This window comes from Acinonyx jubatus, chromosome A2 (genome assembly GCF_027475565.1).
Source record: "Acinonyx jubatus isolate Ajub_Pintada_27869175 chromosome A2, VMU_Ajub_asm_v1.0, whole genome shotgun sequence".
In the NCBI taxonomy this organism is placed as follows: domain Eukaryota; kingdom Metazoa; phylum Chordata; class Mammalia; order Carnivora; family Felidae; genus Acinonyx; species Acinonyx jubatus.
In genome coordinates, this window is record NC_069383.1 from 140,031,731 (window position 1) to 140,049,841 (window position 18,111).

The 18,111-nt window shown below is 46.4% G+C and overlaps 1 protein-coding gene across 6 annotated transcripts in view; it reads right to left on the minus strand.

Moving 5' to 3' along the window:
* FLNB (filamin B) overlaps positions 1–18,111 on the minus strand; it is a 140,232-nt gene that overhangs the window by 27,232 nt on the left and 94,889 nt on the right. Inside the window, exons 23-33 of one of the 6 annotated variants that reach the window (XM_027039073.2) lie at positions 17,302–17,464; positions 16,459–16,619; positions 12,613–12,780; positions 11,211–11,303; positions 10,296–10,419; positions 8,669–8,825; positions 7,432–7,621; positions 5,493–5,740; positions 3,025–3,063; positions 2,174–2,276; positions 1,443–1,583 (exon numbers count right to left, since the gene is read on the minus strand). In XM_027039073.2, coding sequence (XP_026894874.2) covers positions 1,443–1,583; positions 2,174–2,276; positions 3,025–3,063; positions 5,493–5,740; positions 7,432–7,621; positions 8,669–8,825; positions 10,296–10,419; positions 11,211–11,303; positions 12,613–12,780; positions 16,459–16,619; positions 17,302–17,464 — 1,587 coding nt within the window. Of the gene's footprint in view, positions 1–1,442; positions 1,584–2,173; positions 2,277–2,991; positions 3,064–5,492; positions 5,741–7,431; positions 7,622–8,668; positions 8,826–10,295; positions 10,420–11,210; positions 11,304–12,612; positions 12,781–16,458; positions 16,620–17,301; positions 17,465–18,111 lie in introns of all 6 variants that reach the window. The other 5 variants (XM_015065292.3, XM_027039074.2, XM_015065294.3 and 2 more) reach the window with 5 other exon arrangements.

Below are 18,111 nucleotides of genomic sequence, written 5' to 3' on the forward strand. Positions count from 1 at the left end.
AAATGATAGATGTCTATACCTGTGCCCAGCAATTCCTACCCTGGGAACTAAATCTTACAGATATACCTTCATGAGAGTGAAATGATGGAATAAAGGCCACTCATTGCAGCCTGACTAGCGACAGCAAAAGGGAGAGAAGAACCTGAATGTTCTCCAATGGGGGGAAGGGTGAAATCTATCACGGTTTATCCAAACGGTGAGACATGCTCTATCATTAGGACACGCAAAACTCTCCTGGATATACAGTTAGACTGGAAAGGGCAAGGTCAGAGCCATGTGTAGTGTATGCTACTATTTATGCATAAGTGGGAAAGGGCTTAAGAATCTATATTTCCTGGGGCATCTGGGTGGCTCAGTCAGTTAAACGTCCGACTCTTGATTTAGGCTCAGGTCATGATCTCATGGGTCCTGAGTTCAGGCCCCGCACCAGGCTCTGTGCTGACTGTGCAGAGCCTGCTTGGGATTCAATCTCTCTTTCCCTCCCCCACTTGTGCTCTCTCTCTCTCAAGATAAATAAATAACACTAACAAAAATTTAGGGGCACCTGGGTGGCTTAGTTGGTTGAGCATCCAACTTTAGCTGTCATGATCTCGTGGTTTGGGGGTTCGAGCCCCGTGTCGGGCTCTGTGCTGACAGCTTGCTCAGAGCCTGGAGCCTGCTTTGGATTCTGTGTCTCCTTCTCTCTCTGCCCCTCCCCCACTTACGCTCTCTGTCTCTCAAAAATAAATAGATGTTAAAAAAAATTTTTTTGAAAAGAATCTGTATTTCCCATTTGTTTATAGAGTCTTAAAAATGTTCTGATATCCAACATAAAAAATTAACAGTAGTCAGGTTCAAGGAGAGGTCAGGTGGCGATACAGGTGGGAAGGAAACTTTTCCCCACATCATTTTTTAAACTATGTGGAGATGTTGCCTACTCAAAATATTAAATTTAAAAATAGAGAACCATTTGAACAATTTAAAAAAAAAAAAAAAACAAGAATAACACTGTGCTGGTTGATGGACACAAAATCTGAGCTGAATTTCCTTGTCAAGGGCACTGTGAACATAAAGCAGCTTGTTCTCTCTCCCGCCCCCAAACCCCACACTCCATAGGGCTCTGTAGGCCAGGCTGGAAAGTCCCTTCGTGCGCCTCACATTTTTCTCCCAGCTCACCCTGTGGCCACACTCGGCATAGTGACAAAGACAATCATGAAGCTAAGGGCCTGAACTGTGACCCAGGATGCTTAGCTGCATTGTCCCTTCTGGAGAGTGGCTGGATCTGCTGCGGTCACGGGCTGTTTGGTTTCACAGGGACACCGACACTGCCTTCCCGATTCTGCCACCGAGAACTGTTTCCCACATAGCAGCCAACTGAATGTCTCTGCAAACCTCCCAGACATTCAGGCCCAAGTCTTGTTGTCCTGCAGGGAGTGCTGGCCAAGGTGCCGAGCCTGACTCACCAGGGATGTGGCTGCCCATGTATTTGATGTGCATCTCATGCAGCCCGACTTCAGTGGGGGCGTATCTGACGGTGACTGTGCCGTCCTTATTGTCCACAATCTCAGGCGTGGCCGTCTTCCCAGAAGGCATGTGGACCTCTCCTGTTAGAGCACAGGAAGAGAGAGCCATGAGCCCACCAGGGGCTTCCCCCGGAGAAGCTGAGCACAAAGGCCCAGGTGGCCTTCAGAGGCAAGAGCACTCACTGCTGCCTGAAGCATCCAAGATCCACAATGGGAAAACAGACACGTTTGCCTTTATTTTGTTCCCTTTTTCTTCTACAAATGCAGCAGGCAACTCAAGTAAAGAGTTTTTTACTTTTGTTCTGACAAATGAGAAGCTCACACAAGACTAGAAAAGACCACAAGGCCAGGAGAATTAGCAGAGTATCAACTCAAAGAGAATGAGGCATTAAAAGGAGGCTAGAAGAGAAAGAAACTCTTGTACAATAGGCTTCAGTGTGAATGTCATATCTGGAAAGGTGCAAGAATAAGAGAAGGCAGGAAAAAAGGAGGGACAGGAACCCAACAGTCATAATCTCAGGGGCTCATGGACTGATCCCCCACAGCAAGAAACAGGGGTGCTAGGTTCAGGACCCCAGGTGTCGGGGACAGGTGGAACCACCTCCCAGGCACCCTTCTGGAAAGCTAGTGCAAGCGAGTGAGAACAAAGCGGCTTTCATGACAGTGCTTACCGGTGATTTCTCCTTTTCTGACCGCAAATGGAATGACCAAGTCGAAAGGCTTAAAGCCCAGGCCGTTCATGTCACTCACTGGGACATAGGCCTCTTCGGTTACCTAAAAACAGGAAGCAGTGGTCACTGGGTAAAGTGGACAACCATGTGGGCCAATGAAACAGCAGAGGGCAGAGAGCAACTGGGAATTTTGCAAGCTAGTGCAGCCAGGGTGTGGGGACGTGGCTGCCCGTACAGGACGGGCTTAGTCTAGCTGCCCCCAGGGCCAGAGCAGGACCTGAAGGACTGGAGAAGTCATGCTGACCAATTGCTAAAAATCACTAGGCAGTTTGCTTGTAAAATTCCCAGCAGTGCTCACGGGACAGTGGAAAAGTAAGAGACAGCAATGTCTGAGTCCCAAGAGGCTCCACCTGGAAAGGTTTAGTTGCTTGTGGCCTGGAAAAGAAGGTGCGTTTTAAGTGGCAGAAAGTAGCAGCGGGTGGCTTTCCCCGTGAACAGAAACCAAATGTGCTAGTGGCGGCTGAGAGTCAGCAGGAGGGCTTGAGGATGGCCCATCTTTCTCTGAACCGCGGAGACAGGCTACACCGAGCGTGATCACAGACATGACGGCTGGAGATTCGTGGAGCGCATACGATGACACGGGTGGGTCTCATTACAGAGGAAGCGGGGATCATTGTGACGGACTGATCAGTGGGGGACAAACCAATGACCAGGACACCCAGAGGGCTGAAGCAATCCCCAGAAGCAGGCTGCAGCTTTTCTGAAATGAAGGCTGAGTAAACACAGAAACGCAAAAAGGAGAAAAAAAAAAAGTGTACCCAGGGCCTGAATCCGGGGGAACATGCATTTACCGGTGCCTCCTCCACGGCCTCGACTTCCCCATCTGTGGCCTGGTCAGTGGCAAATGGAGATTAGTTGGGAATCACATTGAAGGGACATTGCTACTTAGATGCTACAACCTGAGGCTGGCTTCCTCCCCATCTGCTCCGTCTTGCACAGCAGGGAGCCACTCCCTCCAGCGGGAGCCTACATTCTTTCTCCCCTTGTGGAGAGCGAGTGGGATCCTTTCTTCAAAGGTCAAATCCACATGCCCTTTGAACCCACGATCCCACCTCTATGAAGCAGGCCTATCGACATGCTAGCAGGCAAGTCCACAGGTAAGTGATGTATGCAAGGCGTTTTACCACAGCTGTTGATGGTCATGAGAACATGACCTAACCTAAAACGTCCAACTGGCAGGGAGTCAGGTAAGTAAATTATGTAAACCTGTACACCTGAAGAAGCTACCAAGTCTGATGAATTAATGTGGAAGGGTACGTATGACACCCTGAGGGACGGAAGCAAGTTACAAAGCAATGTGTATGATGTGACCCCACGCATGAAGTTGATGTGTGTGTTGTGCAAATGGGAAAAATGAACACTAGTCACTTCTGTGGCATGAAACTGGAAAAGTGGTCTCCTGTTATTTGGTAAGGGTCCATGGTCTTAATGTGTTAAAAGTCTTTATAAGCTCATTTTTGCTTCAAACCACAGACTTCATGTTCCAATCGACCTGATAAGGGAGGGATCATCTTTTACCACAGTCAACAACGAACTGGAAGGCCACCCCCTGGAGGAAGGCCTACATGCCTGCATTTACTCCTTTGTATTTTGGCATCTGCAGAAAGGGGACTTCATTTAAAAAGGCTTCAATTTTTGAAACAGCCCTCTCCCCATCTTCTAGGGCTCTCTTATACCGTGGGGCCATGCAGGGGCAAATTGGCCAGGAGGACAATCTTTCAATGGCCACGCTATGGCCTTCAATCCATTCTCAACAGTGATGAGCAGATAAGCTGGCTTCATGATGTATTTAACTGAACCAGCCTGCTGGGCCTCCCTGATACATGAGCTGTGAAGGCAGTACTGTGTGTTCATGTCCTTTTGGCCACAAGTCTGTAGAGAGAGGCAGGGAATCCACATACAAAGAAAGTCTATCTAGGTAAGGCTGGAGAAAGCTTGGAACAGGAGAATAAAGACCCAAACCAGGTACTGTGGGTGACTGCCCTTTTCTGCCTAGCTCATTGCACCAGCAAGGCCCGGGGACCACTCTTCCATGATGCCTATATATTCTAATTCACCAGATAAAACCCGCTACAGGCTAAAACGGATTCTTAAAACTGTAACTGGGGCCCTTCTCTGGAAATAAGGATATAAACTCTCTAGCTGCATTTCTTTTCACCCTTTTCTATTGAAGGAGAAAAACACTCCCAAATGAACAGGCTCAAAGTTGACAAGGGCTTACATCCTTGAGACAAAAAGGAGCCTCCAGATTCTTGGCAGAATGTTTACAGATAAACAAATATCTATGGAAAGGGGGAAAAAGGGCTACAATAGATTACAGACTGTTTGGATGGGAGGCGTGGCCTTCCCTTTGGAATGTAGTCTCTTCTCCATCACTACATAAAGTGAAATCGTGAGAAGGGGCTTCACAGGCTGTGTGGGGCCAAGTCACAGAGGCCTTATAAGAACTTTGTGGTTGAGCACCGCTGTTGCCCATGGCATCAAAGGACACTGTGTAAGGGGAGACCCATAGCACCTGGTGGCTGTCCACAGCAGGCACTCTGGGCTCAGTGAACTTGAGCCTGAGCCTTGTTCCTATACCTCACCTGCAAAAGGGCCAACAATGCTTGGTTTTCTGAAGGTCAAATGAGATTTCTAATCTTTTCTTGGCTGAAGAACCTTCATAATCAGAGGAAGGTCCAAAAGTCACTCGCTGAAAATTAAAGAACCTCACCATTCTCTGGCCCAGAGGCCCACATAATGGTTTCCCTTTGCACCAGGTGTTACTATTCAAAAGACATGCTATTTCCCGCACCTATGCAAAATCTGAATCTTTCCAAAACAAAACTGGAGGTACTTTGTGTCCTGGGATACAAGTCAAGTCTGCAGACATAACGGCATCAGGAACCTCTCTCCTCAAGGCCATGGAGATGAGGGAGGAGGAAGGAGGAGAATAAGCAGAATAAAAAATGTGATGTTTTACTTACAAACATTTTTTGTCAAAGTGTATCTTTCTGAGCTGGGCTTAGGCCAGGATATTGCTTAAGACCCTTAGCATGACAGATACTTTGGTGGCCAATAAGGTTCCTTAAAAACTCTTAGAGCCAAGGGTCTCTGGATTTCTAGAGATTATTCTAGGACTCTATAAGGTCATGACTGCTTAAGAAAAATTTTTTGAAGAAAAAAAACTGGAAGGGGATGTTCTAGCCAGGATTTAACGAATGGCAGCTGTTACTATTTCTATCCTAGCAGAGTGCTCTAGGGAAGGAATTTTCCTTACCATGACAGTGAAGGGGCTGTTGGGAATATCAACGCCGCCAAAGCGCACATAGATCACATAGGTGCCTGGCTTGGCGGCCGTGTAGAAGATGTCGTAGGTGCCATCCTCGTTCTCAATGACATCGGCCTCAGCCTCGGTGCCGTCTGGGGTCAGAACCGTGCAGGTCACTTTCCCCTTCCCAGCGGTCTTGGCATCAACCACAAAGCCTACTTCCTCGCCGGTTTTCACAGTGGAGGCGATTCCAGGACCTGTAGAAAAGTTCAGGGGAAGAAAATGGAAGCTCTAGCTGTAGACAAGGGCCCTGGAGGCCCGAGAACAAATCTCACATTCATGTGGGTGATTCAAGGTTCAAGCATTCAAGGGTATGGGGATGACGGTCAACTTCCCTAAACAAATATATACTGGGCATTTTCTTAAGGGCAAGGTACACACCAAAGTGATCCAAACACGGTCCCTGCTCTCAAGATGTTCCTAACCTAACAGGCAGGCAGATGTAGGCCAGGCACCAGGAATGACAGCTCAATGTGTTGTGGAAACACGGAGGAGGAGCTAAGTACAGAAAAAATTATCAATTGTTCTTCAGAGAAGAGTCCTGTAGTACATCTCTATAAATAAAGTCCTAAGAATGTATATCACAGGGTTGCCACATTGTCAAAGGGCTTTTTGAGATAAGGGGAATGGCTGAATTCTGAAGGACAGGTACTCTTGGCTAGGGGAGACATAGAACCTCTGTCTCCAAACCATGACTAGTCTCTATCTGTCTGACTTGTGGCACCCCTTCATACAGGATCCACATATCAGGAAGTGTAGAAGAGTGAACTAAAAGCACACTGGCAAAACAATTTAAAAAACCCTCCAAGTGTGTAGAAGCAACAGGGAGTGCTACGAACATGTTGCTCAGACAGTGAGTAGTAGAAGGAAGCCTGGGGCCAATTTGTGGAAGGCCTTGAATGACAGAGAACTGTGGCCTCCGAGAGCCCCCAGGCTGAGAATATTCTGCTCAGGATTCCGCCCCAGCAAAGGAGGGAATAGGGCCTGGAAAGCAGGGAGTAAGTCCACACCCAGTATCATCACTCCCACAGGTTAGCAAAGGCAATCTAGTTGTACCTGGCACAGCACAGACCTAAGAGGTGGCAAATTGGACTGGCCAGTGTTTCAAAATTTCTCAATTTTTGAGCCCAAAATTGCCAAGTTGAGGAGTTTACAACTTGCTCTAAAAGCCAAAAGTTTTTCCCCATTCAGAACAAGAGAAGATGGGAGAGAAATAGAACACATCCACAGTGGACCTATGTGTGATGTAAAGAGAAGCAAATCTGTTTCATCTCAGAGATGGGGATTCATGTTGAGGAATCTGGTGCAGTAGCATCAGAGTAGCAAGAGCTGTTCTTAGAAACGGAAGGGCCCATGACGGTCTTCATGTCTTAGAAACTGAAGGAAGTATGATGCTCAAATGTATTCCTGGAGACATTCTGAGAGATACAGGCACAGTCTCCAGTGCTAAGGAAAAAACCTAGATCCTTGAACGCATTTCTCTAACGCTGACCCGAAATGCTCTTGAATAAATCTTAAATAATTAAACCATCGACTCATGAAAGGGACGCACACATGTGCAGCTTTTCATGGGAGCCACTATCTCTCAACCAAAGCGCCCACTTCAAAAGTAACATAATAATAGCTTCCATGCGCCTGGCACCGTGCTAAGCATTGTTCATGCCTGACCTCATCTGATCTTTGCAATAACCCTGCAAAACTATCTCTGATCCTGAGAAGAGTTTCTTGAATTCAAATGTTCTCAGAAAGATCTTCTATCTGAGTCTGACTGAAGCTCAGGGTGGTTGAGCAACCTGCCCTAATCACGTAGCTATTAAGTGGTAGAGACGGGCTAGCCCTTGGCTTTCTGACTCCAAAGCCCACACTCCTGACCTTGACCTGCACTCACCTGTGGCCAGACACTTGCTGGCATCTCCTGTCTGTGTGGCCCGGATGCGGTAGGGAGACAACGGGATGTCATCCCCCCCATAGGTGACCCCAATCATATAGCGTCCAGTCTTGTCAGGGATGTAGGTGACGGCATACGTGCCATCTTTATTGTCGTGGACAGTGGCTCTTTTGGGCTTTCCCTCTTGGTCCTGGGAATCACAGAGAAATGCTATTTAAGATGTTGTCATCAAGATGTAGAAACCATTCATGGGAAACCGAGACACATTCTGCTCATTGATTTGCACCCCTCTTCAGGAAGAGACAGGATTACTGGCTTAATACAATCTTTTTGGGGGGTGGGGCTAGGGAGAAGAAAGAGTCACAGATCTCTTTAACACCATATGGACATGGTCAACGTTTAGGAATTTTTCGGTCAAGTGAACAAGTAGTGATTGAGCTCCGGATCCACTGAAATACAGGGAGACAAGAGGGCTCCTGCACTTGCACCACCACATCCACTCTCTCCCTTTTCTCTTTAGTAAAAGGTGCCCAATTCTTGGCTGGGTGCACTGCTCCCACCTCCTAGCATCCTCTGCTACCAGGTATGGCCATGTGACTTGTGACAAAGTTCCAATAAATGCGAGAGAAGTGGAAGTACACAGGGCTGCTTGAAGTGGCTCATTGACTCGAAAGTCCCCTTTTCCCCTGCTGCTCCTCTTCCTCCTTCCAGCCTGCCATGTGCATCAGAGGGCCCGTGGTCCACGAGGAGGCCTCCAGCAGAAGCCACAGTCAGGACACAGGAGCAGAGAGATGGAGCCTGCTTCTCTGCGGAGCCATATAGCACCCAGGTGGCTTGCCTCCCGGCTTGTTTAAACAGAGGGAATAATCCCATGTGTTTAAGCCACTCTTGTTTGCCGGGTATATTGTGATACGCAGCAAAGCTTAGTCCTAACTAATCCGATGAGTAATTGAAAACATTTTAAAAGAAAAACAGAGGAACAGATATAATAGAGATCAAAATACATGAGATTCATCCACATGTGGTATTTGGAGCTACCCCTTTAGACCTCTCACTCAGGCAAGCCTGTTTGTTCTCTGGCACAATTACTGACTCTCTGGTTGGAAAAAAAAAAAACAAAACTGTCAAACACTTGCATCAGGCCACAAATTGGTTATTAAAACCTTATTCTTATCCCTGGCTGGGAAATCAGGTCTTTATTAATAAAGTTGGACCCTAGAAGATAACTCAAAGTTACCGTTATCTGAACAGCAAGCAGGCCTTCCCCGGCATCTCTGGCATCGATTGCAAACTCCACAGGCAGACTGGCAGGCACACCATAGGAACTGAGGCCAGGGCCACTGGCAGTCACTTTGCTGGCATCATATGTGGGAAGGACCTTGACCTTAAAGGGACTTGAAAGACACACACACATATCCCCAGTCAGTGTGGATACCATCAACCCCTGCTACATCTTTATCTCCCTTACACAGAGACTGGGCTTGAAATGAGGGATTTCTATAGCAGATAAGATAGTGGGTGACTTAAGTACCTTAAACCCAGCAGAAATTTACAACCATGTAACCATCATATGACAGACTGGCTTTCCCTGAGTGCATTCCATGCGATACACACTAATCCCCAAGTTGATTTGGGAGACAAGGTTAACTCACTGTTGTTATGCTAAGAAAATGATTACCAAAATGGGAAGGGAATATTGGAATTAAGAGACAATACTGGAACAAATAATTAGAATAATAAAATTAATATTCTATCATCTTCTTTTCTATTTTTAGAATGCTTTAGATGGTGAATTACCTATTAACAAAGTAATACATAAATATAATATATAAATTATATATTTCTATATACCTAGAGCTATATGTATATTAGGGATATGGGCAAACTTTTTTCATCTTTTTTTTTTAAATTTTTTTTTAACGTTTATTTATTTTTGAGACAGAGAGAGACAGAGCATGAACGGGGGAGGGGCAGAGAGAGAGGGAGACACAGAATCGGAAGCAGGCTCCAGGCTCTGAGCCATCAGCCCAGAGCCCAACGCGGGGCTCAAACTCACAGACCATGAGATCGTGACCTGAGCCGAAGTCGTACGCTTAACCGACTGAGCCGCCCAGGCGCCCCTAAAATTTTTTCATCTTAAGGAGTAGAAAAAGAAACCTTCAGAGGCTGTTTGGAGAGTGGAAGAATGTAGGAAACATTTCATATTAATATGACTGAGGAATAGGTTTCTATCCAACACCCTCTGGGAATGCTATTGCCAACCAAATCCTCAAAAGAAGTAAAAAAGTAAAAAAAAAGTAAAGAAGTCAAAAAGTAAAAATCTTTGTCCTAATCAGAAAACTACTTGCAAGGCCACCAGAAAGAAGACTTTGATGAATTAATGCATTCCTTGTTTCTTCAAAGATTCCCAACTCCTTAATTTTAGCTTGTCTTTAAATTAAAGATGGCTGAAAAGAACAAAGTAGGAGGAAACAGGATGCTAAGAAAGGAGGAGACACAAATATCAAAGCTAGTGTATTGATATACCTGTGCAGAGCATGCAGGTTCTTGGTGATACCTGCTGATCTGATGGGTGGATGGATGGGTGGATAGATGGCTGGGTGGATGAGTGGGTGCATGGATGGATGGATGGATGGATGGATGGATGGATGGATGGATGGACGGACGGTTGAGTGGATGGATGGATGGATGGTTGGTGGATGGATGGGTAGATGGGTAGATAGACCAGTGGGTGGGTGGATAGGTGGATGGACAGATGGATAAATGAATGGATGAGTGGATCACCAAGGCAGTGCTGGTCAATCCTGCAGAGGAGTAGGCTTCAGGCTGGTTTGGACCCCCTTCTGTAAGTGTCAGGAGCTTACCTACGAGGGATCTCTTCATCAGCATATTTAACCGAGACCATGTAAGGCCCCTCCTGGGATGGGGTGTAGGTCACTGTGTGTGTGCCATCCCCATTGTCCACTATGTTCACCGGCTCCACCAGGCCTGAGAACAGAAATGAGAAGTCTGAGAAACTGCTTGGACTCTCCTTCACTCCACCCTGGGCTGAGTTTGAAACAGAATCACATTCATCCCCAAACCAATCACATTGGTTTCCACTGATGAGTAACATTAAGGCAGGCAGGCCATAATCAGAGGCCTGAGAAATCACAGGAGACAGGATCCCCAATTCATGGTTGCAGAAATGACCCCAAGAGACACCTTTAGCTTTCTGTTGGCTAAAGTACACTCAGTCAGCCCTTGAGTATAATTAAGGAGACTGCCCGTGCTTGTGCAAAGATGCATGTTGCAGACAGGCTCTACCCTTTCAAGCTGGTTAGGCATGCTTGGGATGTGGCAATTTTACTGTATAGCTGAGGAAGGGCCAAAGAGTCCACAATTCTGAACAGAAAAAATTAACCACTGGGCTGGCCAGTCAAGACTTATGGCCACCTTTGATCAAAGACCGGTATGGCGCCGGCAGGTTGGGCATAGGTGCAGGACAGGTGAGGGTGTCAATCTCATGAGGTGAGGGGACCTTCAAAGTGATGCCTACAGGGGATGGTTAGAGACTATGTTAAAACATAATCAAGGCATGCATTGGGTTGGTAGATTCCAGATCCCAGTTCTGAACGTGAGCATCAAGGATGGGTTAACGGCAGAGTAGGTTAAGCAAAGCATGGTCTACTCAGTAAGCAAAGCAGAGGAGGCAGGAACAAGGCAATTTGAAGGATGAAGCCAGCAAGAAGCATTCAGGTCACATAAATTAGAGCAGCAGGCAATAGGAAAATGCAAACCTGTCTCCGTAAAGTCACCCTTCGGGTCACCTTTAAAGAACTCTGAAATGGCTTTCAAGGGGCTGCGCCATGACTGGGAATCCACCTCATCAACTAAAATTAAAAGGCTGTTACTTCAGAGTCCTCCATAATAATATAATAGAGGTAGGTATCTAAGTAAAGCACTCCCCTCCTCCCTCTCTCTCTCTCTCTCTCTCTCTCTCTCTCTCACACACACACACACACACACACACACACACACACACACACACAGGTCATACAAGCTCAGTAACTATTAGAATCAGATTCCAGCCCCATGACCTCATTTCCCTCAAACCACGTCTGCCCTGAGCTTCAAAGGGCATAACCTCCTGCTGAACCCCATTAAGGAGAAAGTTCCTCTTCAAAGAAGGAAGCCCCCAATTGCCATTTCTGTGAAGCCAAGAACACATCACTGGGGAAAAATCCAGATAATTTAAGAAATTAAGCAGAGAATGGCACACTTTAAATGCTAGAAGAGGAAATGTGATTATCTACCAAATAAGGTAAACTTCAATGCACTTAAGGGCTTTGTCCCAAAATGGCCTGCTAGCCTTACTGAACCCCAGCGTTCCAGGCTGCCAACAGGGCAGGCCAAACTGGCAACAAAGGCCATTTCCCAAGAGACCCTCTCCCTCCAGGAAGTTGGGACAATGACAAAGCCATGTGTTGCATGGGAGGAGGAGCTGTCATTTCCAGAAATTTGGAGTGTGTTCCACATGGGCACAAAGGCACCTCGAAGAAAATTATCACCTCCAACCCCATTGCCCACCCAAATTCCAGACCAACCCCAGTCACCTCACAAATGCTGAAATGTGTAATCAAGCAGTTTTAACAGTATTACATGGGAGAGCCCAAAGACTACTTGCTTCATCTCACTACTTAAGAAAAATAAAAATTTAAAAAGACATTTAGAGGGGCTCATGGATGGCTCAGTCAGTTAAGTGTCCGACTTTGGCTCAGGTCATGATCTCACGGTTTGTGGGTTTGAGCCTCACATTGGGCTCTGTGCTGACAGCTCAGAGCCTGGAGCCTGCTTCTGATTCTGTGTCTCCCTCTCTCTCTGCCCCTCCCCTGGGGCTCATGGTCTGTCTCTCTCTCTCTCAAAAAAAATAAATAAAAAGCATCAAAAAAAATTTTTTTTAATTTAAAAAGACACTCAGAGCCATATTATTAAATAGGGGAAAGACCACTAGAGAAAGAAGAGGTCTGCCTGCTTATTAAGCAGGAGCTTCTCCTGTTTAGAGTATGGAGCAATAAAGCAATTTAAGAAATTTAATTTTAAGTTCATGACCAAACTCAAAAGTAAAGTGCCTGCTATGGCTCACAGCTGCCCCCATCTGGGGCAGGTGAACGTCAGCAGGGGGGCAGGATGCATATTCACCTCGTGGGCCCAGGACCCTCACTTCCAGTGGGGCCAGGCCAGCTTTGCTGCTGTCCACTGTGAAAGACTGCAAGATGCGAGCTCGGACACCGGAGCCCAGTCCGGGGCCAGCAATCTTGACCTTGCTAGGATCCACGACATCTTTCACTGGAACTCTGAAGGGACTGCCTGGAAAACAAGTCACAGGATTCTGAGCACGGGAGCCTTGCCTTGTGTGCACCCAGAATCACACTGCTGCTCCGCATGGGCCCTTGGTGGTTTGGACCTCAGTCAGTGCCCCCCACCTTGCTGTATGTGCACCCATGTGCATCCACTCCATCTAGACACTGTGCCAGGTGCTGGGCCCAGAGTGGCTAATGGCCCTTGAGGAACCCACAATGTAGAAGGGTGAGGCACACAAGACACTGTACTATCACATAACATGTTAAGGGCATGGACAAGCCCTGGTGGGGCACTTAGAAGGCAATGAGTCCAGTCTTCAGGAGGCCAGGGGAAGCTTTCCAGTGACACTGAAGCTGAGACATGAGAGTGAACAGATAGCACCCAGGGAAGCAGATGGAAAGGGGTTTTAAGCTGTGATGGGCATATGCAGAGGACTAGGTGAAGGGAAAGACAGGCTATTGAGGAAAATGAAGGAAGACAGCTGAGTGGTGGAAGAAAGAAGTGGAAAGGGCTATAGAGGCAAGGAGGCCTTTTGGCCCACATTCAATATTCTCTCCCCAAACAGCTCCCGAGGGCTTCCTGGAATCCTCCCCCAGCAACGTAGCCTGCTTGGTTCCCTGGTCATTGGGTGAACCCTTGCTTTCTCCCTGTCAGCTGTGGTCCTCTGACTCTTTGAAGGTATTGGTTTTAAAGACCAAGTTAACAGAAAATGCTGTGTGATCAGGATTTGCAAGACGAGCACTGAACAGAGAAGCCAGGGCTGGACCAGGGACCCTCATGGGATTCCCCCACCAAGGGGGACAGAGGAAGACCTCCTCAGAGCTGAGCCAGAAACGGGAGCCCCAATGGCTCTGGAATCATACCCCCCTCTGGCTTCCAAGTCCATCACCAAGGGGCAGTGATATGCATCTCTTGCTGTGCGCAGAAGTCCTTGTGTTCCCCAAGAAGGCTGGCAAAATTAATGACTTCTAACTGCCACACAAACTCAGGTGTCTCTGCTTTGCATCCCCCCCAAATTTATCTGTTGTAGAATTAGGGGTGGTACATTACAAGATCACACAAAGAACAGAGACCTTGGCTTTTTAGCAATAGCTGGGTTTTGACGGCATCAAAGTTTTCAGCTGGCTGAAATAAATGGCTGACCCTGGCAAAGACAAACATCACCCTCCATGTTTGGGTTTAGGGAAACAAAAGGGAGCTTCAGTTTACAGAGAAACGGCTGAGAATTTCAGTGTCAGCAGGTGATGGCCATCGACTACCCCTGAGGCTGATCTCCAAGTCAGAGCCCCCACTGGAAGGTGTCTGAACTCTGCATGAGAGTAGCCAAGAACTAACAAAATGACTTTAGACCCGAGGTATGAGGTGGCAGATACCAAGCATTACCTGCCCCCCATGCTGTGCCCCAGGCAGACATCAAAACCCAATCACAGCAGCTCTTCTTCCTGATGCCCTTATCCCAGTTGATCCAGTTGATCTAAGAACCACCACCAACCGACCACAGCTGGCCCACCAGAGGAAACTAATAGGCCACAGCGGGTAAACTAATAACTCCACTACAGGTCTGTACCAGGCCAGGAAACACTGGACTATGTTTAACCAATCAGAATTCCCATGAGAGCAAATCAGAAGCTAGCAGGTATGTTTCACAGCTCAACACCACATGAGTTACCTTAGCTAAGCAGCCCAATACTAAGACAACTAACCAACACTTTCCCAAATAACTCTGCCTGGGAAGGGCCTGGGATCTGGGAAAAGCTGGTATTCAGCTCTGAGAGGCAACAGAGAGTCTGAAACATGATGACGTACCATCTACCTCTGGTAAGAAAATTCCAAGTGGGTCTCTCTTTATTGTAATTCTCAAAGATGGCCACCTGCTTCATGCTCATGCATCAGCCACAGGGGCCCAAGCCCGCACCCCTCTTCTGCAAGGGGAACTCCAAAGCTGATGGCATCCACCAGACCTTCCCAATAAAGTCAGAACGGTGTTGTTATCTCCACGACCAGGAGATTGTCTTCTCCACTGCTCCCTGCCTGGGTGATGATGTGGATACCTACCACATCATCTCTCCTGAGAACAGCCTTCCATCTGTTCTCTGTACTCTCCTCTACCATCCCCCCAACTGCAGAGCTGCAGAGCTCCAAAAGATACCCAAGGCTCTGCATTCTGTCACTGAGCTCTGTTCTTTCTTTGTAGCAGTTATCAGGAGAAGTCGCATAAACACCAGCCAGGAAGTTCCCGGAGCTCAAGAGCTTTGACTGTCTTGTCCATGACTGAATGCGTCTTGACTAGTGCTTATAGGGATTTAGAAAGCTATGATCAGCTGCAAAGCCAAGTTTGAGGAGAAACTTACCAATTTAAGTTTCTTAAACTTAAAGAGACTTAAGCCTTCAAAGAAAATCTAAGCCTTCATAAAATTAAGGCTTAAATGAACATCTGAGGAGCATTAATTTGAGCTGAATGTCAATGCTTTCAGATCAACGTGAGAGGAAGAGTGAGTTTGAACGTGTGCACACGTTTGCATGTAATAAAGGGGGGAAACGTACAGATTCAGGAAACTGTTTGGTCAATGCACACTCCACTTCCCTGGGAGTCAAGTCAGAAACCCAAAAGTAAGCTCTTCAACCTGGTCCTTCCCCTTCAGTCTCACCCTGGCTTATGACTTTTAGGGCAAGAATAATACTGACCAACCCAAGGCTCTTCCTGCCCCAGGAGTCTTGGGGGTAGGGTTCTGACCTCTTTCTCAACATATCTAAGCCAAGGCATAGGCTGACTCAGAGGCAGCCCCTAGAGTCCTTACCTGTGTCCACTCCATACCACAGTCACCTACCCATCTAGATCTGTGTTGAGTGGCAACTGTTTCATTAAATAAGCAGAAGCAGAACCTATGAAAATCCCTCCCCTGGAGCATGAAAGGTGGAGGGCCCTTTGCCACTTAAGTCATATATTTCCTCATTGTTTCAATCATGTATAGCAGTGGTTCTCAACTAGGGATGATTTTGTCCCCAAATGGATACTTGGCAATATCTAGAGACATTTTTGGTTGTCACAAAATGAAGGGGGGTGGAATGCTACTCAATACCCTACAATGCACAGGACAGCCTCCCCACAACAAAGAATTATCCCACCCCCAATTTTTTATGTAATCTCATCAACCCAACATGGGACTCAACCTCACAACCCTGAGATCAAGAGCTGCATACACCATCTCCTGAGCCAGCCAGGCACCCAACAAACCCTGTTTTATAGCCAGTGCATATACTACATCATTAAATAGAAAAGAAATTAATAAATAAAAATTTGAGTCTGTGTGTCTCTTTTGGCTACCAGGACTGTCAATGAAAAACAGAAAGTAAGAAAACACGCCTAAGGTGCGCAAGAACCAACCATAGAATAAAATGGAGATTTTCAACGTTCTAAAAAAAAAAAAATCAGCTTTCACTTAAATTAGGTCCTCCAACATGTGAGCAACCATTTGCAGTCAAAATGCCAAGTCAATGTGTTCTGCCATGTTACTGGTCCTCCTGGCAGTTGGAATATTCTTGGAGATGCAGCCATAAAGAAAATTCTCCCTTTGCAGTCACTGCAAATATCAGACTCTTTCTCCACTCAGAGATAAGCAAAACAAAACCTGCTTTCACGCAAAATCAATTGTTCTTTGGGTACCTTTCTGAGGGAAGCCTTACCAGGGATGTGGGCTCCTCCATATGTGATGTTAACGTCATAGTCCCCTGGAGCAAAGGGGACGTACTCAGCGCTGCAGCTACCATCTTTGTTGTCTCTGCAGTTGATCTTCGACTCTGATGGGCCTTCGACAGTTATGCCAAGCCCACCAATTCCTGCCCCTCTGGAAAGTGTGGAGAAGAAAGCACAGTGGTACTAGTGGTTCATGCTAGTCTGCTTATTGCCAAAACTATTTAAAATCCCTCTATAAACGATCCCACGTAGCCAACCTGACTCAACTACTGTGACACCTCTCACACAGAAGATTTCTCAACAGTATAAGACAGATTTAACCTCTCCTTTCCGATGCTTATTCTTCTTTTGATTAAAAAAAAAATTTTTTTTAATGCTTATATTGGGTGGGTGGGGGAGAGAGAGAGACAGCAGGAGAGGGGCAGAGAGAGAAGGACAGAGTGAGAATCCCAAGCAGGCTCCACGCTGTCAGTGCAGAGCCTGACACAGGGCTCGAACTCACAAACCCTGAGATCATGACTTGAGCTAAAATCAAGAGTCAGATGCCCAAACAACTGAGCCACCCAGGCGCCCCACAAGAGGCATACTTCTAATATCTCACCTAACTATGAGATTGGCTATATATATTTCTGCATTATCAAGTTAAGGCGCTTCCATCTAGTTCTGGTTTGCTCAGCAATTTTATGACTATCACCAAGGGCTTTCTGGTAACTTTTTGAGTACCAGACTCCATGACACATATGCAGAATACACCCGTAAAACTCAGAGCAGTTAAACTACCTAAACCTACTCTTTTTAGACAGTCAACACACAGAACCCAGGACCCTGCTTACCTAGTAACCACGGTGAAGACATTGGGTTTGTTGGTAAAGGCCTCTTTCAACCCAGGTCCTTGGGCTTGAACCCGAGATGGCTGGCAGCCTTCGGTTACAGCCACTTTGAAGGGACTATTTGGGACAGGTACATCATCGTAGGTCACCTCCACTACATGGAGACCTGTTCAAAAACAACAAACAGAAACATATTTGTACAGGAGTCACCTATTTGTGGGAAATAACACTCTACTGCAGAGTTTCACCTAGTACCCACACCTACCTGCCATACCATGTTACTTGCAACAAGTGGGTTAAAGAAATAGTACAACATCGGTATGATTTGATTCTTTTTAAATGCACTTGTTTATTTATGCTTTCTGTTCACCTGACAGACACATAACTCTCCCTCCCTGACACACATATGCACAAGGTCTCTCCTCCAAGCAAATATCACTACATCTGTATTCAAGTTAGTCATCTTAAATGTATTATCCTGATCTGGAAACACTCCATGCAGTCATTAGCCAAGAGACAAAGGGGGAATCCATGAAATAGAATATACATGCATTTACATAAAGAGATTGGAAGTATCTGCACCAAAATATTTATAGGAATCACATATCCAAGTAATGAGGATATATGGTAATTTTAATTTTTTACCTTTCTGTTATTTATCAAATTAAAAAATGTTTTTATTAATGTTTATTTTTGAGAGACAGAGTGTGAGTGGGTGAGGGGCAGAGAGAGAGAGGGAAACACAGGCTCTAGGCTCTGAGCTGTCAGCACAGAGCCCAGTGCGGGGCTCAAACCCATGAACTGCAAGATCAT